This window comes from Eumetopias jubatus, unplaced genomic scaffold (assembly GCF_037043125.1).
Source record: "Eumetopias jubatus isolate StellerSeaLion01/CBP00866 unplaced genomic scaffold, mEumJub1_p1.0 scaffold_4, whole genome shotgun sequence".
NCBI classification, from domain to species: Eukaryota; Metazoa; Chordata; class Mammalia; order Carnivora; family Otariidae; genus Eumetopias; species Eumetopias jubatus.
In genome coordinates, this window is record NW_028274810.1 from 53,559,574 (window position 1) to 53,580,625 (window position 21,052).

A 21,052-nucleotide genomic window follows, 5' to 3' on the forward strand; every position below is an offset into this window, starting at 1 on the left:
CCAAAGTTGCACTTTTTTTTTTTTAAGATTTTATTTATTTATTTGAGAGAGAGAGAGAGAATGAGAGATAGCATGAGAGGGAAGAGGGTCAGAGGGAGAAGCAGACTCCCTGCTGAGCAGGAAGCCCGATGTGGGACTCAATCCCGGGACTCAGGATCATGACCTGAGCCGAAGGCAGTCACTCAACCAACTGAGCCACCCAGACGCCCCCAAACTTACACTTTTTAAAAATGTAGGTAAAGTCCTGAAATTTAAGTTCTTCACCAATTCTTAAAAAAAAAAAAAAAAAACAAGCAGACATTTGTTTTCTACTTCTGCAAAAACAAGAAACAGATAACTTCAGTGGAAATTTGTAAGAGCCACTTTAGGAAGCACAAAGGAGAAAATAACTTCCCAATTATAATGACTGGATAAGACATTTTATTCACATGTAGCTAACAAAAAACAAAATAGGAAAGTTTGCTGCTGTTGTTGTTGTTGTGGATGATGTTTTAAATCTCAAAACAGGAGATGCTGTTTAAGTATCAGATGTATGACTTCTCCAGGCATATCCATTCTCAGCCCCAGAGGAGGATTCTCAACGCATCCAGTGTGCTTTCTACATGAAAATGCATATGTACAAACCGTTGGACCAGAGAAGTTTCCTTGGGAACTGTTTTTTTCTTTATGGTTATGTTGATATTAAATTTCTACTAAAACTTTGACTTTACACTTAGTTGGGCAACACAAAGAAATAACTAGCTCAGTTTCTTTGTCATCTAGCTGCCTAAATCCACTGGTAAGACATCAGATCTTCCCCAAATGTTTCACGCATAGGGAGGACACATTATTCGTTAAGCAGTATTTTACATCAGTTCATTTTCTTCTGTAGTGCACAAAAAGACTTTTCTTTAGAGTATGTACAGCAGTTTTTTTAAAGTGTTGAGTTTTCTCCCTTTTCCAATACAGCCATTATTGATGAACCATGGCCCCACACCCACCTCCACCCACGGGAGCGTTAGCCACAGCAAAGCTGTAATTAGGAACTGGATTCCGTCCAGTTTGCATATATCTCTGGACTGCTTCTCTTCAACCACAGTTAAGTATAGGCTCAAAACTGGTCACAGTCACGTTAAGATTATCCAAACAAAATACTGGGAAAATTAATCTGCTAAAATTAAACATTTTAGTTTAATAATGTACATAAAGGTCTTTATTAAAGTATAAATGACACGTTTTATTTAAAAAGTAATCATCCTTATCATACACATACAATTCCTTCTAAAGCAGTCGTGGAGATCTTTCACGTCACGTTCGGAGTTACACACGTTTCACTGGCTCTGTTCCAGAAGCACGGCCACCACAAAGCAGGTTGTAATTCATGAGCTATTATACACTGGGATTTTTGCAAATAAGGTATTTCATGACACAGCATGGGGAAAAAAATTTAAAACACACAACTTACATCCATTTACAGAAATAACAGTTCCCAGTTGTGAACTAATTACTATGCTTGGAAAATGCTAGCATCCTCATAAAAATCTTGTTAAATTATGGTGCAAAATCTGAATTTTTTGCCAACTTGGAAAAGGGCACATTTTTGTGATGTCTCCTAAGCATTTCCCTGAGAGCATAAGGAATGTTATTAACTTAATGAAACGTTTCAGCTTCTAGAAGGGTCTTTATCAAGGGAATACCTCAGAGGCAAAGATTTCTTGAGGACTGTAAGAAAAATCTGTGGGTTTCTAAGTGGAGGAAAAGAAACAACCATGAAAAGTACAACCAGCTGAGAACTCACCCGGAGGAAGGGGTGAGAGAGATGAGAGGGTTGCCCCTAACCCAAATATTATTTTCCTTCTATAAACTGCTGGAATGCTTTTTCCACTTTACTTTGAAACTCTGCCATTTGCTGTGAGTGAGCCACTGGGTTCCAAGGCACTCCCTTGTAAAATGCAGCTGCAGCAGGGCTTGGGAAGTGCCCACAGCACTGGTAAGTTCCAGGGGAGGGAGGAGATGATCACAAGTTTCTTTCTGGGAAGGAGTCTGACCAGCACCGCACCGTATCAGCCATATTAAGACAACTGACTGGTGGGAGCAGAGAGGTGGGTGATCTGGACATAGGAGGAAGCCAGCAGGTGGGGCAGGCTGGGAGGAAGGCCCCGCACCAGAAGAGGAGGCCAGCAAAACTCAGAGGAAAGTACCTGGACCCCAAGGGCATTAGGGGATGGGAAGTGCTGCAAAAATGAAAGAAAGACCTTTGTTCTTAGGAAAAGAGGTGAAAATTTACACTTTGCTTTCTCCACCCTGTTCATGCTACCCTGCTTCCGAGCCCCAAAACTCAGGCAGGTTCCCTGAGCATTAGAAGTCAAAGACAGGAGGGGTTAGCCTGCCTCAGAAGGCTTGGTCTGGGAACGCAATCACCAATCTCCCACTTTCTGTGGCAAAATGTTTCAAAGTCCACCTGTAAGCCAGTTGTCTGGAACATGACAGAGAATCCCTTCACATGACAGAGAATCCCTTTACAAGATTACTTACTTGTGAGCAATTCTCTATGTGTAGTCTCAGTTTTAGAATGTAATCAATGTGCTCTGAATCTCCAAAATATTTTCTAAGGTATACAGAAAAAAAATGAACCTTTTATAAGGAAAAAAAATGCCCAACATTTGTGTCATCAAAAGGAAACTTTTGTATTGTACATTCATACATGGTAATACTTCCTATCGACATTTATTACTTAACTGACACTTAAGCACTAAGAATAATGTTCGTTTTTAAACACAGAGCAAATTCTACAATCTATCACTTCAATAAACCCATTCCATTATTAGGGAAGAGTTACAAATATTCTCTATTCAAGTACTTTATATCATTCTGGAAATACAATCAAGAGGCAATGCTTTAAGGCTACATATTAAGGCTACCTTGGTTATTTGAAATATGTATAAGTAACAAAGACACTTTTGCAAAAGGGGAATATAAATTAAACACTATTTCCATTTTAGGAAAAGAAATATTATCACAAGCCAACAAGACACTCAAAATGGTATCTTAAAATTTATTGCTATAACTGAACAATAATCTATTGCTCAAACTGCCCATTTCCGAACACCAAGAGATTCTCACTTTATCTTTTAAGCAAGGCTACATCAGAATAAAGACTTTTGAAATTAAACTTTCTTTTGTGTTAAAAGAGAAATTTATTACAATAAAATAAGTGCAAGTGTTATTAAAAATGCTGATTAAAATTATAAAGTGTCTATATAATTTTTCTAGTATAAATACTTGGAAGTAACATCAACAATTCTGTACGTACATAGAATTTTGAAAACATAAGATCATGCACAAGGCCAAAATATAACTGCACACTGTCCTTTTAGGTATCACCATTCTCTTCTCCTGGTCCCAGATCACTCCAGAATGTGAAAATGTATACTAATTCCTCAGATTCCGAACTTCAAAATTTCAGTGTTTTCAATGTGTATCAGTTATCACACATTGACAATGCTTTGAAGTCATTATACTCTCACCAAGTGGTTCTAGTTCCCATATTTCCCTTTCTCAACAGACTTTAGACAAAAAGTTGAACTAGAAAAACTGCTTAGAGGAGCCAGCGTGACAGGTATTCCCAATGATTCATTTAAAAGTGGCATTAGATGTTTTATAGACCTACAAGGCATGAAAGACAGTAAGTACATCAACATGGGAAGAAAATTAAGCAGCTCACCCTCTGCCTGCTTACTTGGCTCCATGGCTCTATAGAGAGCAAGAGGCAGAGCCGTGAGGAAGTAAGGGTAAGTCGGAACCTCGGGGTATGTGTGTTTGGGAGGGTGGAGGTGGACAGCGTCACAGAGAAGCAGCTGGGGAGAAGTGTGTGATTATAAAGGGAAATGAAACAGTATCACCTGTTTGCTCTTGCCCACCCTGCTAAAGCAGGGACTGGCTCCAGCCTGGCCTCCCTCCGTGCATGTAAGTGGGGCTCTGGGGTGATTCTGTTCCCCCAGCACTGTGCAAACAGCCACTGCCTTTCAGACAGTGTGAGAATAGTTCCACAAATGTGAGGAACAAGATTTTCGGTTTGGACATTTCACAAATACCAAAGAGACTCGGAAAACAATTTTTACAAATGAGCCACTTAATGCCCAGAGAGGTTAAGTGGTTCAGCCAAAGGGAAGACAAGGATGCTAGATGTGATTAAGTATTCCTCTATGACGGCACTTATCACACTTGCATGTACATATAATTCATTTGGGATCTCATCCAAAATGCGCTGGGTCCCTGGTGGGGCCTCTGATTCCGGACGTACTGGCTCCTGGGAGAGGCCATTGCTGTTCGGACCACACTCTGAGAAGCAAGGATCTATCTACAACACAAAGAGGGAGCCACCTCCGTCTCTCTGGGCCACAAGTACATCTTGGAAGTCCTGGGCAGAACGGAGACTTGCTCCAGTGTTATCTGCCTACCCAGGCACATCCCCAGGCAAAAGGTGCATTGCACGAGTGAGCAGCTATCTACAAGACTGTGTTCATGTGTTTTCTGAGAGCACCATTAGTATATGAACAGCCAAACAAGTAACATAATTCAACTTGAGAAAATGGAGAGGTCTGCTGGCTGGAAATAAAACTAATCTTTTTCTCATGTAGTCCTTCTTACAATGAATAGGATATAAAGGTATAAAAAAATAGCATATGAAATTTCATAATAAAAGGCCACATGTGCACACAAATACATATAGTATGACTTCTAAGAAATAAAATGCATTTTATCAGAATAATGTGCTACCACTGCTCCCAGCTAAAATCATCTCCTCTTCCAAATACAAGGAAAAAACCTTGAATTGTAAGGAAAATGACTGCATTGCCTGCCAGCACAAGGCCACAGGCTCCCCATTTGATCTGAAACACAAGAAAAGAGGATTAAATCTTTACTTTCTTCATATTGCACTCTTTGAAAGTCTCTGTTATTTTCTGCATTAGAATCATCCAATGAAATATTACATAAAACTGCTAAAAAGGCTTAATGATGTAATAGGCGGGAGAGAGTGAACTATTCAGTAATTAGCCTAATTACCTCGTGAGGCTTGATAATTAAGTCTGTATCATCCTTATCATTTTCCCCATTAGACATATTTCTCAACTTGTTTTTAGTAGACGATGATTGCCTTAAGTAAAATACAAGCAGCCAGAATATAAAGGGTCCAATTATAATATTGGGTACTGAAAGTTCTATACCCATTGCCTTCTTTCAGAAAAATAGGAATTGGAGAGTTATGGATTAGTCTGTTTCTTTTTTAAGCTTTAAATAATAATCTGCATACCAATGAAAACAGCTTTCCAGCTTGGCAGATGGTTCCACAGAGGCACAGGAGGGGATGAGAGTACCCTCTAGTGGGCATTTTTTGTTTTAATTTAACCAGTAGAAAGAAAACCTCAATGAAAGGGGTTCTTCAAAAAACATGATGCATAAAACAGAAATCCTTACAGCCAAACATAAGAAGCACTATTCTAAGGCACAAGAAGAACAAGGTCGTGACGATTTTGCATTCAAATACCTTCAGTGCTTCTCCATTATCTAGACAGAGTTCAGACTGGCATGGCATTCAAGAGCCTGCCCAACTGGGCTTCACTAGCCTTTCTAGCCTCGATCTCAACCACATCCTTTTGGCTCCATCATACTGAACTGTTCTTTATACTACATATTGCCTTTTCACACTTGGGTGCCATTCCATAGAACAGCCTTCCCTACTTTAATCAAAACCTTATTTATCCTTAGAGGTCTACATCAAATGCCAGTTGGAATTTCTCTCTTCCTGGTGCTCCTATTGTGATCATGTTTCAATTACCACACATAATACATTTATAGTGTACTTACCCATCAGGCTAGTTTCTGTGTTCTCTGGAACAGAGACAGTATCTAGCTCTTATTCCTGGTATCTTACAAATAGCAGATGTTCCAAAGATTCAATGCCCCAAGTAAGACACCCAATGCCCCAAATAAGAGTTTCATGAAATTGAAACAGTATGTAGTGAGGGGAAATAAAAGCAAGTAGGATGAAAGACAGTGAATGTCAAAGAAGTGAATAAATTATACCCACAATGTGTGTTTTGGAGACAAAAAGAAAAATTTTATATTAGCTGTGAAGATGGCATCTTATTCACTGTATCTTCTAGAGGCCATGTAGTAGTCCCTCAAAATATGCCAAATGTATTGGGTTGAAAATTGTGTCCATGATCCTATTTGCAGAAGAATGTGATGTGATGCTCACTTTGGAACCAGAAGAGCACTGCTATCATAGTCTCCGTGGATTGCCCTAAGAGGCAAGGACTTAAGTACAATTCCAGAAAATAGCTTAAAGTCGAAAAAGCAAGAAATCACATGGTCTGGCTAAAAGTTGTGAGAGAAACAAAGAGAGCATTCGGAAAACATGGCCAAGACACTGAGAGGGAGATCTACAATGGAAGAGAGAAACTAAAAACACGTCTGGATTTGAGTATTAAGCCTAAGCACTGGAAATGAAATCGATGTTCTGGACACAGGCCTCTGAAGTAAACTCAGCAACAACTGGGCAAAACAATAGAAGACAAAACTTACCACAGACACACGGGCAAGAATAACAGGAAATCCAAAGGCAGAGACAACAATTCCAGTAGTGAAAAAATACGCCAGCTCCCGGCAGGCACTACTTGTGGCGTCGGAGTCATAAGTTGCTCTTTTGGCAATGAAATAGGGGATGGGAGAGATGACATGAAATATCAGGACAAACAAGGGCCAGTAGACGCTGTCGGGTGGACCCAGAAGAAACGCAGAAAGAGAAGTTATGGTTACATTTTAAAGACACGCTGCCATTTCAAAGTCAGAAGCATCTTCAATGTCTAGGTCAAACAATCATTCATTTAGTTGTCAATACTCGTACATGAGATGATTTATACCAGGAACAGATAAGATGTAATGATTAAAAATTACTAGTCCGTTAATACGTATATAGTTTACATGGTGTTTAAAAAAAAAAAACAACTACACAATGTGTAATCTAGAATCTTTATTGTTTTCCGTTATTAGTGAGCTGTAAATTTTTTTTTTAAGATTTTATTTATTTATTTGACAGAGAGAGAGCACAAGCAGGAGGAGCTGCAGGCAGAGGGAGAAGCAGGCTCCCCGCTGAGCAGGATTCCAGGACTGAGCCACCCAGGCGCCCCCTGAGCTGTAATTTCTTAAAGACAGAATCTTCACTTAGTGAAGATGACTTCACCTAGTTATCTTTGCTTTCCCTACAGAACACAGTACAGTGCTTTGAACATGCTAATTCAGTAGAGGTCTTTTGAGTATATGCATGTTGGAAACCCTTCAGTGGCTTAGAAAAACCCAGATTCCTTGCCCTGGCCTAGAAAGCTTTGTATGATCCATTCATTTTGTGCCATCTTCTCTTCATCCACTCAATAGCCACACCAGCCTTTTTTCTGTTCCTTGAACATCTGAGCTCATCCCTGTCTTAAGGCTTCTGCACTAGCCATGCCCTCTGCTTGGAATGCTCCCCTCCTGCTCTTCGCATTGTCTGGCTCCTTCTTATGTAATCTAAACTGAGAGGTCTCCTTCTACAAGTGGCTCTCCTTAACCATTTAATTTTATTTATTTATTATTATCATTTTTTATTGAAGTATAGTTGACACACAATGTTACAATAGTTTTCAGGTGTACAATACAGTGATTCAACAAGTCTATACATTATGCTATGTTCACAAGTGTAGCTACCACCTGTCTCCATAGATCACTATTATGATGCCACTGACTCTATTTCCTATGCTGTGCCTTTTATGTGCCTTTTAACCCCGTGACTTATTCATTCCATAACTGGAAGCCTGCATCTCTCACTGCCCTTCGCCCATTCTGCCCATCCCTCCACCTCCCAAACCAACCATCAGTTTGTTCTCCTCAATAAGTGGTGGTAGGAAACCTGAATAGCTACATGCAAATGAATGAAACTGGACCACTTTCTTACAACATATATAAAAACAGACTCAAAATGGACTAAAGACCTAAAAGTGACATCTGAAACCATAAAACTCCTAGAAGAAAACACAGGCAATAATCTCTGACATCAGCCTTAGTAACATTTTCCTAGATATGTCTCCACAGGCAAGGGAAACAAAAGCAAAATTAAACTACTGGGACTACATTAAAATAAAAAACTTTTGCACAGTGAAGGAAACCATTAATAAAACGAAAAGGTAACCTACTGAATGGGAGAAGATATTTGCAAATGATATATCCAGTAAGATGTTAATATCCTAAATATATAAAGAACTTATACAATTCAACACCAAAAAAACCCCCAAGTAATCCAATTTAAGAAGGGCAGAGGACCTGAACAGATATTTTTCCAAAGAAGAAATACAGATGGCCAACAGACACATGAAAAGATGCTCAACCATCACTCAACAACAGGGAAATGCAAATCAAAACCACAATGAGATATTATCTTACACCAGTCGGAATGGCTAGTATCAAAAAGACAAAATAAAACAAGTATTGGCAAGAATGTGGAAAAAAGGGAACCCTTGTGCACTGCTGATAGGAATGCAAATTGGTGCGACCACTGTGAAAAACAGTATGGAGGTTCCTCAAAAAAAAAAAAAAAATCAGAGTTACCATATGATCCAGTAATTCCACTACTGGGTATCTACCCAAAGAAAACAAAAAAACACTAATTTGAAAAAGACATATGCATATCTATGTTCACTGCAGCATTATTTATAATAGCCAGGATACAGAAGTAACCCAAAAGTCCATCAATAGACGAAGAGATAAAGAAGATATGGGAGATACATACACACACACACACACACACACACACACACACACACACACACGAATATTACTCAGCCATAAAAAAGAATGAGATCTTGCATTTGTGATGACATGGATGAATACAGAGGATATCATGTTATGTGAAATAAAACTGACTATCCATTTTAAATACTTCAAGTTACCCTAAGTACACTGCTCTCTTAACTTTTTGCACACACTTATCCCTATTTGATATTTCCTTGTTATGTGAACAAGAATCTAATTTGTCTTAATCAATCACCATTTATCTCCATGGCCTAGAATGAGGTATTCCATTAATACTTACTGAATAAACAAAATGACTTTTACGTATGAAAGTTATAAAAATAAATATGCTTACTAGCAAAAATTTTAGATAGCCTTTACTGTAAGAGGCAACTATAATACTGTAATGTTTTGCATTATTTTAAAAATTGCCATCTGCTTTTCAATTACATTTTCTCTATAACTACTTCAAAAATATGTTTCTCCATCAGGTAGATGTTTATTGTGCTTCATTCCTTAAGTGAAAAAAAGCACAGTCTCTACTCACGTTTCGATAGCCACATCCCAGAAATACATAGCACCACGATGGAGACCCACCCTGAGAGCCGGCACCTCTAAGCGGAGGTTGTGGTAAGGCTACACTGTGATGAAAGCTTCTTTCAGCCACAGATTAGGAGTGCAGGATAGTAACCAGAAAGCAAGAAGGGAAAGGAACCTTCATCAAGAGGACTCAGGATCTAAACATTGAATTTTAACTCCTGACTTCAAATTACAGGGATTTTTGTGTGTTTCAAGAATCACCAAACAGTATCGGTGAAGGGCCTTTAGAGATTCTCTAGTTCAAAGTCCTTATTTTACCAGTGAGGAAATGGAGATACAGAGAGGAGAAGAAGTCTGGAATAGAGCCAGCTGGGACCTGACATGCCCACAGCCAGGAGCTCTTAATTCTTCCTAGAACACAGTGAGAGTTTTCTGTAGAACAACGTAGGAGACTAAATTCCCATTCACAGTAAGCCATCAATATTCACCTACAAGAACTGTTAATATAGAAGCAACCTTGTTTATACACAAAATTTAAATATTAAATGTTAACTCTTCAGAAAACATGCAGGCCAGAGATTGGCAAACTTCTTCTGCAAAGATCAAACAGTAAATATTTTAGACTTTACAAGCTGCAAGCTCTCTCTCTCAACTACTCTGTCCCTGTAGTAGAAAAGTAGCCAAAAATAGTACCTAAATGAGCGTCGCTGAGTTCTGATAAAATGTTAATTACAAAAATAGGCATCAGGCCATGTTTGGCCTGTGTGCCAGTTTGCTGACTCCTAATGTAGACGATAATCCCGGGTTATCATCGTTAAGATACAAAACTAATTTCTCAACCGACTGAGCCACCCAGGCACCCCTGGGGTGAGAGATTTGAACTCATCAATATCCTACTGACTTGCTCCAGTTGGTTTAAGTTAGTTCCATCATCTTCTGTGCAGTTAGTTGCTCACGCCAATCACCTGGGAGGCAACCCCAAACCCTTTCCCCTTGCTGAACCCTGACGTCAGTTAACAAAACCTGTTAGTTCTGCCAACCTGGATTTCTCTCCTTCCTTTCTTCCCACTGCTACTGCCATGGCCCTACATTCTGCCTGACTTATGACAGCAGTGCCCTGCTAACTCACCCCGACTGCACTCTCAGCACCTTGCTACCCACACTCACACTTGGGTCAGATTGACCTTCTTAAAACGTAAACCCCCTCACCCTCTAAACCTATTCTCGAGATACTTCTCCAGCTCCTACTGCCTGAAGTATAAAATCTCACCTCCTTCACATGGCATACAGCGCCCTAAAGGCTGACTGATTCCACATCCTTGACCAACCCTTCTTCTGCCCACCCCAGCTACACTCTATGCTCTACCATAATGAACCACATGTGGTTTCCTCAACAGTCTATATGCTCTCACGTCTGTGAGCCTCAGCATAGGACTTCCCTACTGCCCAAAGTCCTCCTTCCCCAGTTATCCGCATGGCCTGCTTCCTTATTTCCTTTACATTTCTGCTCACAGGGTACCCTCTCCAAGAGGCCTGCCCTGACCACTCTCTCCCAGGCCTCTGTGCCCTTTATCCTTTATTCTTCATAACATTTCTGCCACTGATAGAATGGACATTTTTGAATCCGTTTATTGTCTGTCTCCCCCACTGAAATACACCCTCTAAGAGAGCAGGGCCTTGGGTCTCTCAGCCCTTAATCCTCCATTCCCGTAACGGTGGCTGCTACATGGTAAGCACTCGACCAACAGCTGCTGAATAAAGAAATTTTGTTGAATGTTCCCTCTGCCTGGAATGCCCTCCTCTAACTCATCAGCCCCACAAACTCTTATGCAGGCACCACGTCTCGGCTTAAAGAGCACTGCTTCTCTGCAGCTCTCCCTGACTCTCCCAGGGAGACTCAAATACGCCTTCTCAAAGCGCTCAGTGTCCTTTGCACTCAACTCCACTACAGATCAACTGGATTGCTGCCTGCCTGCCTGCCTCTCAGGCACAACAACTGTGAGATCCTTAAGGACAGGATTGTGTCTCTTCATTCTTGTATCCCCAGCTGGTCCAGAGTAGGTGCTCAGTCAGTGCTTACTAAATGAATACATCAAGTTTAAAAAGAACTTTTCTCTCTGTACAGATACAACTGACCCGTGAAGGGACCTGGACTTCACTTGGTGCTACACTGACCAAACTTGCTAACACTCATACTAATGGTGATGAAGGTACAAAAACAGGAATAGTTCTTTTGGAGATGATAACTTACCCATAATCTTCTAAGGCACATCCCAGCATGAGAAAAGTCAGCCCAATAGCTCCACTGAAGGATAATGCCACGAGAGCTGTGAAAAATAAAACCAAGAGTTAAAGATCCCAGATCAGTGGTTGCCAGGGGCTAGGGGAGGAGGGGAGGGGTGGGGGAGTGCTTACTAATGGGTATGGAGTTTCTTCTGCGGGTGATGAAATGTTCTGGAATTAACTAGTAGTGATGGTTGCACAACCTTGTGAATATACTAAAAACCCCAGAATTTTACACTTTTTTAAGATTTTATTTATTTATTTGACAGAGAGAGCACAAACAGGGGGAGCAGCAGAGGGAGAGGGAGAAACAGGCTCCCCGCTGAGCAGGGAGCCCGACGTGGGGCTCAAGCCCAGGACCTCGGGGTCATGACCTGAGCAGAAGGCAGACGCTTAACCAACTGAACTACCCAGGCACCCCCAATTTTACACTTTAAAAGGGTTAATTTTATGGTATGTGATTTATACCTCAATAAAAACATTCAATTAAAGAAAGAATTAAAAGGTTCCCAATTTAAGCAAAGATAGTGATTTACCTATTTCATTAGCTGATGTCACATTTGACTGGCAAATGACTGCCTATGCCCACCACTTTAAAATCATTAGGTGAGAAAGGTCTCAAGCATTTCCCAACCCCTATCTAATACATAAATTCCCTCTTTTCATCATAAGAGGCCAGCCAGCCTGTCTGCACAACTCCAGTGAAGGGAACTCACGACCACCTGAGGCAGATCATCTTCTTCTGACAGTATCCAAATGCTGAAAATCCTCTCTTTAAATTATATCCCAAACTACCTCACAGTAATATACATACCCTTTGATCATTTTGCCTCCCCCAACCACAGTACTTCAATATTTGAAGACTGCTTTCTTCATAGAAAATTATTCCCAACTAGTATCCACCAAATAAAATATTTATTCCCTGCATTTGTTCAACACTAATCTCTGAGGGGGCAGGAACGTATTTGTCCTTGTAACTCTGCTGAGTGCGAGACAGAGCATTAGGGCCGTTAAAGAATCTTGAGCTCTGAGTCACCACCAACAGGGGTTCAAATCTTAACACTGCCACCAACTGGTTCTGTGACCTCAGAGAGAAACTGAACCTCTCTCCATCTGATTTCTCACCTGTGAAATGGGAATAAACGGTACCACCTTATCATGGAGCTGATGGGAAATAAAGGAGATAATCTATGGGAAGTGTCTGGCAAAAGGAGGTGCTCCATAAAGAAAGGTTGCCTGATGAAGGATCTGCTCTTTTTAGCAACGTTCTTTCCTAAAGGTATAAACCCAAAGCACAGGACACAATTTAGCCAAATTTCCTTCTGAAAAAATCCATAATGCTCAAAATTATTCAGTAACTTAATTAACATTTTGATTGCTTCCTTTTACTTTAAGAGATTTGGGAAGACTGTCTTATAGGAAGATGCCAAGGTGCTTTTTAAAAACATCTGCAAGTATACAGACATTAGGGGACAAGGAAGGGCTGTCAATTTTTTTAATTTTTATATTTTTCCATGTAGTACATGTCACTCTTTAAAGAAAAGCTTACAAAACTAACTTTTCACATTTTTCATGACAGATGGTCTTTTCCTGATTGGCACTGTGCCTGACCATCTGCATCACTCCCTCCTGCAGACCTTTCAAAGCTAGGAACCATAGATGTCTTCTCTCTGTTCTGTGACACTGATCTCTCAAGGGTCACAAATGTACCTCCAGCTGATTCTTTTTTTTCTTTTTTCAGGAATCACATCCTCTGCCATCTTTTAAAGTTGGATCTAACCAGGAATCCAATTTCATTTCTTTCCACTGTACATTTCTACTGAGACACTGCATTCAACCCAAAGCTCCCTGGTACCACAAGGGCCAAGCCACATCTGATGTTGCAGCCCAGAACAGGTCCTAAGAACTAGGCCTGCACCTCCTACTCCACTCTGGACTTCTCTGCCTGGGTAGCCAACAAGGACCTCAAATTCAACATGTGTTAAACTGAAACATCCCACCCTCTCCTTCCAAACACACTTCTTCCCTTTAAGTTCTATCTTTTTTTTTTTTTTAAGGTTTTATTTATTTATTTGACAGAGAGAACAAGCACAAGCAGGGGGAGCGACAGGCAGAGGGAGAGGGAGAAGCAGGCTCCCCACTGAGCAGGGAGCCGGATGTGAGGCTGCATCCCAGGACCCTGGGATCATGACCTGAGCCGAAGGCAGATGCTTAACCGACTTGAGCCACCCAGGCGCCCCTTTAAGTTCTATCTTGAAAGAACAACCAACACTATCATCACACTCTGTCTTAGAGAAAATTAGCAAGTCAAGGTGACTCAATCTCCCAGTTGTCACTCACACCTACTGCTATAGACTGAATGAGTGTATCCCCTCCCCAGACTCATGTTAAATCCTAGTGCCAATGTCATGGTATTTGAAGCTTCCGGGAGGCGATTAGGTCATGAAGGAGGGGCCCTCATGGATGGGACTCCGGAGCTCCCTTGCCTGCTCTACCACGTGAGGAGGACACAGCGAGAATACCGCAGTCTATAAATCACTAAGCAGACATTCACCAGACCCTGAATCTGTTGACACCTTGATCTTGGACTTCTCGGGACCCAGGACTGAGAAAGAAACGTTTGCTGTTTATGCCACCCAGTTTCTGGCATTTTTGTTAGAGTAGCCCTAAAGGAATGAGATGTCCACCCTCTTCTCTTGAACCCGCCCTCACCATCTCACACCTGCCTCCAACTGTGACTCTTGCAATCCATCCTCCACGTGGCATGCAGTGATCTCTCAAATAAACAGCGATGGTATCGCCCCTTTACAGCTGCTCTCACAGCCTGCGGAGTTGTTTGGCACATGTTCTCTCCACTTGGAAAAAACTCCGTCCTTGCTCCATTTACCTTACTGACCTTTTTAGATTCAATGCAAAATTGCCTCTTTAGTGAAAACAGTCCTCTTTCTCCCAGGAGCAGGGTTAAATAATCCCATTTGTGTGAGTTTCCTGGGGCTGCTATAAATGTACTACAAAGTGGACCCTTTAGAACCAGAGGATTTTATTTTCTCACAGTTCTGGAGCCTTGATGTCTCTAATCAAGGTGTTGGCAGGGCCATGCTTCCTCTGAAGGTTCTAAGGCAAGAAACTTTCCTTGCTTTTTCCTAACTCCTGGTGGTCACTGGCAATCTTTGGTGCTTCTTGGTGTCTACCTGCATCGTTCCAGTTTTTGCCTCTGTTTCCATGTGGTGTTCTCCCTATGTCTCTACATGCAAATTTCCTTTTTTACAAGGACACCACTCATTGGATTAGGGCACACTCTAATCCAATATCATCTTAACTTGATAACATCTGCCAAGATCCTATTCCCAAATAAGGTCACATTCACAGGTACTGGGGAGTTAGAACATGACCACTTCTTTTGAGGGATACAATTCAATCCACAACACCATCACTGTGCTCCTCCTGTTATCTAAGCACACCTTGGCCACTTCAACAGTAATATAATTATTTCCAGTTCTGTCACCCCAAAATTACTTTTATCTTTTTATCCCAAGTCATAGGCATACTGTATAGTCCCTCAATAAAAGGTGAACTATCTGTAAAATGCTTTTTCCTTTAGTCCTTTTCCATTTCATAGTCTATCTTCTTTTTCACTACAACACAATTTCTACCACATTTACACATAACCATTTTTATTATTTGATAGTTTGGGGGCATGACTAAACAGCACAGTGCAGTACTGAGATACTAATTATCACCTGTTCTGTACTGGCTTCAAACAGACATGTCACACACTGGACACCGTCCAAGTATATCGTATTTACTAAACTGATATAAAAGTCAGCCAGAAATAATGATAAAATGTGTCTGCCGCTAAGAGCTCCCATACTCAAATTTCAGAGTGCACACACATGCACGCAAATCTCTCTATACATGTTTATAGCGTATATACTGATTAACCAGGAAAATCCTTGGGTACAAATTCCAAAGAGGACAGTAATTCCAACATAGAAACAAGTTACACTACTCAATCAAACATTAGAAATCGAATGGTTTCCCACGAAAATAACAGGAAGCCTTCCAATAGCCTCTCCCACCGCTGCCATCTCCCATTTCTCTAAAGGCATACAGATAAGGGAAGGGGTATTCTCGGTACCCCCTTTTTTAACTACCCCATTCAAAAACGTACTGTGCAAACACTACTTTCTTGTCCGTCCATAAACACTAAAGAAAGTAGCGATAACATTCCACCTAATCCACAACTACGAGAAATACAGAATTTCTGGGGGCTTTCCGTTGCCTGCAGTCAACTCTGCTCAACTGGAAAAATTCAGTACCGAGAAGATTAAGAGCCCCGGTACCGAGAAGACTAGAGACAATGGCTGCTCTGGAGGAAATGGGAAACTGCGGAGCTGCAGGAAGAGGGAGGAGAGGCGTTAGGGTGGACATGTCAGGAAGTGGAAACCCAGTCTGTTTAAAACTCGGCAGAGGTGGGAGCGGGGGGGCGCTCCGAGGAACTGAGGAGCCGGGAGGTAATGCCAAGGGCCAGGCCGGGTGTCCCGGGAAGGCACCGCTCCTGGCTCCGCCTGGAGGGCCCCGGAGAGCCTGGCAAGAGCGTGAAGACCAGTGAGATTCCACCCGCACCCCGCGGGGCAAAGGGAGAGGGCGAACGCCTCCCCCCGCCCCGAGAGGCAAGGAGGGCGGCGGGCCTAGGGGATGCCGTTCCCCGCCCACGCGCTGAAGGCTCAGTTCCAGGCTTAGCCCGGGACGGAGGCGACACCCCACCGCAGGACCAGGGAGCGAGCGGGGGGACCACGCATATACCTTTAACACCCGCCATATCTCCCGAGCTGGGGCCGCGGCTGCTTCCGGCTTCCTGCCACGGCCCGGCTGCAGCCCAGACCCGGCCCCGCACCGCACCGCGCGGGTCCCGGGCCCGCCCCTTCACACGGAGCCCCGCCCCTGCCGGTCCAGATCCGCCCCGCCCCGCTCCCCAGAGCCCCGCCCCTGGGGTCCGAAACCCGTCTCGCAGAGCCCCGCCCCTGCCGGTCCCGATCTTCCCCGCCCCTCCACCCGGAGCCCCGCCCCTGTTGGTCCAAGACTCACCTCGCAGAGCCCCGCCCCTGGCGATCCCGATCCTCCCCGCCCCGCCACGCACAGCCCCGCCCCTGCTCGTCCAAGATCCGCTACGCCGAGCCCCGCCCCTGCCGGTCCCGATCCGCCCCTCCCGGTCCCGATCCGCCCTTCCCGGACACGCACAGCCCCGCCCTGTTTGTCCAGGATCCGCCACGCGGAGTCCCACCCATGCCAGTCCCTTGTGGGTTTCAAGTTCACTCCAGATGCATACAGCCCGGCCACTGGGGTCTTGATCTCTCCCGGCCTCGCCACTCAGAGCCCTGCGCTCGCCGTTCCCTATCGCCTCTGCCCCTCCACTCAGAGCCGGATCCCAGCGGGTCCCAAGCTCACTCCCGCCACGCAGGGCCCCCCCCGCGCCGCGCAAAGCCCCGCCCAGTTCGTCCATAATCCCGCCTCTAGCCCGTAGAGTTCCGTCCCACCCAGTGATCCAGGTCCTGAGCTTGTCCTGGAAACGAAGTCTCAGCGTGTAAACCCGACCTTGCCGCTGGAGCCCTCCTCCTAGATCCTGAGTCCTACGGGTAATCCCCGAACCTGCCCCACGTTCACTCCTTCAATCCGTCGGCTGGCAACTGTCGCTGACAACAGTAAGACGTTGGCTGGGGCCTCGGCTCCTCCCGCACCGCTGGGTCCCCGGGCCAAGACACTCCAGCGCAGCCAACCCAGTGCAGGTCCAGCGCAACCAAGACCCAGAATTGCGGTTCCTGGCTACAAGGAATCTCTGCCTGAGGGTGGAGAACGAGAAAGTGGGGAGAAGGAAGGAGGGAAATTACAATCGGTAGGGAAGGAAGGGACACCCACTTACTGAGCAGCATTATTCTCTGAGCCCCAACGTGCTTCTGTGTGTGTGCGGGTCTGCGTTTACCTGACTGTGACTGCTTCCGAGCTGGAGATGGGAGCACCAGAGAAAAGGCCCCGAGGAGACATCCCTCCTGAAGATCTTGGCATTTGCATGGACCTGCCTTGCTTAATACTAACTTAACACTTTTCAAGCGCTCGTTTTCTCCCTTACACCCTGGTTTATTTAGAGAGACAAAGACCAATAACCTCTTTTCCGTCTGAAACGTTCATGAACCTTTTTTTTTTTTTAAGATTTTATTTATTCCTTTGTGAGAGAGACAGAGAGAGAACAAGCAGGGGGAGTGGCAGGCAGAGGGAGAGAGAGAAGCAGACTCCCTGCTGAGCAAGGAGCCTGATGCGGGACTCGATCCCAGGACGCTGGGATCATGACCTGAGCCGAAGGCAGACGCTTAACCATCTGAGCCACCCAGGCGCCCACGTTCATAAACCTTTAAATAAATATTATTCTTACACCTTAGGACCTCAAAGTCTGCAGGTAACCAAGGCCAATTTAAACTTCCTGGGGCCATTTTGTACTTACTTTTCCTCGCAGAAATGGGGAGTTTTGTCTTGGTGGGGCCAATCTGGAAGAGATCTTAAAAGCCATTTGATCCAGTGCTTTATCTTTATGAAAAGAGGCTCAGAAAAGGTAGGACTTCCAGTTCTTTGGAGGTTGAATTACAGGCCACTTATGCCTCATTATAGCTGAGAACTGCTGCTGCCCCTTTTCTATTGCTTTTTTCTAATTTTCAGAGACTGAAAGATAAAGGGGTTCCCCTGGCTGCCTGAGAAGTACAAATTCTCACCACCACCACCTTTCAGGATTCCCATTCAGTTTACCTTTTGAAAACTGTGAATTTGTTTTTCTAGCCTGTCCCATTTCTCCTCATAGATGTAAGGTACACTTATTAAAAACATTGTGTTGCTAATACCTGGCTCACTGTAGACCCCTGCAGGTCCAGAATTACACTGTGCTCTACTTTGTAGCCTGCAATCTACTCAAAATTGTTGAGAATGTCTTTTTCTCTCTTCTGAGTATCGTATGCTTTCTAATACCTGTTAAAGCATTCAGGGGAAACTGCCTATCAGCCAGCCATAGGCTGGAAGCCTGTCCTTTTCAACTCCTTTACCATAGTGCCAAGCTGCTCTCATGAGAAAGCAGACTTTTTCCCCCTTAATTGATTAGGATTTTCTGTGGGGTCAGATCTCCCCATTTCCCTTTCTATTCCCAGACATCCAGCAAGTGTTTGAAAAGCCATATATAAAGGTTTGCTGGAGCCTTCCAAGTCAGCCTGAGGCCAGTCCCATAGAAGGGAAGTGATTTTGGAGAAAAGTGACATTACCTCAGAGGTGCAGCTTGGTTTGAGTGCCTTAGGCTTAGCAGTAAGAAACTGAAAGACGGTGAGAAGCAAAAAGATGAGGTGTTTGCTCAGGGGTAATGTCTGGAATCAGAAAAATGCAGAGTCAGTATTCGTCTCTAAATTAGGTTCCTGGACCTTATTTCTAAGTGTGTGTGGGAGGGGGTTGGGAGTGGGGTAGGAAAGCTTCCCACACAACACCAAGAAATTCTTGGACACCAACAGGGTGTCCTACAATTCAGTTCAATTTTGACACTATCTATCTGAAGATAGCATCAAATTCCACAGGTTAAGGGTTTAGTCCTGTAAGACTCCGCACCTCTCACCCTCCAACGCCAGTCACAAGCCTGGTTGTTACCTATGCTTCTGACCTACCTTGGACTTGAGACACCAGTTTTGAGTCGAGGTTGTTACCTGTACTTCTGATGGACTGGCTATAAATCAGAGGTTCCCAGGACCTCCTCCTGTTTGATTAATTTGCTAGAGCAGCTTACAGAATTCAAAGAAACATTTTGCTTACTAGATCACTGGTTTATTTTAAAAGGCTATCCACTCAGGAACAGCCAGATGGAAGAGATGGATAGGGCAAGGTGTGGGGAAAGGACACTGAGCTTATGTGCCCGCTCCAGGTGTACCCCTCTGTCCACATCTCTAGGCATTCACCAACTGGAAGCCCTCTGAACCCAATGCTTCTGGGTTGTTGTTGTTGTTTTAAGATTTTATTTATTTGAGACAGAGAGCGAGCATGAGAGGGGGTAGGGCCAGAGGGAGGAGCAGACTCCACTGAGCAGGGAGCCCGATGCGGGACTCCAGGATCATGACCCGAGCCGAAGGCAGTCGCCTAACCAACTGAGCCACCCAGGTGCCCCTCTTCTGGGTTTTTATGGAGGCTTCATTACATAGACACAATCAATTAAATCACTGGCCATTGGCAACTGATTCAACCTCCAGCCCCTCTCCCCTCCCCGGAGGTCATGGGATAGGACTGCAAGTACCAACCCTCTTAAAAACGTGGTTGGCTCCATTGGCAACCAGCTGGATCCTTAGACGCTTTCCAAAAGTCACCTCATTAAAAAAGACATCTTTATCACTCTCTACACTTAAGGGAATTCCAAGGGTTTTGGGAGCAGTGAGCCAGGAACTGTGGATGAAGACCAAATATATGTAAGAAAAATATTTTGGTCATCTAAGTGATTAGATATATACTTCTTATAAATCACAATATCGCAGTTCCCAACAAGGTTCCTGCCCACGCCATCTGTCCTTTCCAGTTTACTAAATACTCTAAAAGAGAAAGCCTCTTTCTAAAGGCCTTAACCATCCCCTGAGAAAATCTGCTTTCCTTTTGCCAGATGCTGCACTGAAAAATTGTTCTTCCACTTACCCATTCCATGTTTCCTCAAGAATAAGAGTCACCAAAAAACAAAGTAAAACCTCAGAAGCTGGAACCTACCCCCAACTTGGATGTGTAAGATCCATGTCTTCCATCATGCTGCCTAGGACTTCAGTGAACCACTTTAGATAAACTGTCATATTCTCTCCTGGCATTGAATTCCCTCACACTATGAACTAGGTTATATTATCTCCATCTTGCAGATGGGAAAACTGAGGCTCAAATAGTAACTAGGGAGTAGAGAAGCTGAGATACAACCCAAAACTGTCCAACTCTACAGTCAGACAGTCAGCACTCGTACTACTCCCTCTAAATCTGTTGTAGGAATTAGAAGAACAGCAACCTCCTGTGTTTTACAGGGCAATCAAATCCATTTGTTCATTTTGATTTTCCCTTACATATCTATTAGTACCTGGCATACAGTTTACACAAAATATTGGTTGAATTAACAAAAGTTAGTAAGTTTGTCATCCACAGTACCATCTCTCCCTATCCTACAGAAAAGATCTAGCTTCAAACCCCAGCTCTGGGTAAATGTCTCCAGGAGGTAGGACTTACAAAAACTGCCTCTCAGAACTTTTTGAGAATTAAATGAGAAAACAAATGTATATCATAGCACCTAGGGTCGTGCATGCAAGATAGATGCAGTGGCATCCATCTGCACTGGGGTAGGCTCTCGAATCAATTCTTAAGTTAAATCCAAGGGTGATGCAACCAT

The 21,052-nt window shown here is 43.4% G+C and overlaps 1 protein-coding gene across 2 annotated transcripts in view; it reads right to left on the reverse strand.

The window, feature by feature from the left end:
- Positions 1 to 16,520, reverse strand: part of LEPROT (leptin receptor overlapping transcript) — an 86,518-nt gene extending 69,998 nt beyond the window's left edge. The window contains exons 1-4 of one of the 2 annotated variants that reach the window (XM_028102483.2): positions 16,435 to 16,520; positions 11,597 to 11,672; positions 6,568 to 6,754; positions 1,152 to 4,871 (exon numbers count right to left, since the gene is read on the reverse strand). In XM_028102483.2, the coding sequence (XP_027958284.1) occupies positions 4,755 to 4,871; positions 6,568 to 6,754; positions 11,597 to 11,672; positions 16,435 to 16,450 (396 nt within the window). In that variant the 5' untranslated portion in view covers positions 16,451 to 16,520 and the 3' untranslated portion in view covers positions 1,152 to 4,754. Of the gene's footprint in view, positions 1 to 1,151; positions 4,872 to 6,567; positions 6,755 to 11,596; positions 11,673 to 16,434 lie in introns of those variants that run through there. The other variant, XM_028102484.2, reaches the window with a different exon arrangement.
- Between the last annotated feature and the right edge of the window lie 4,532 nt (positions 16,521 to 21,052).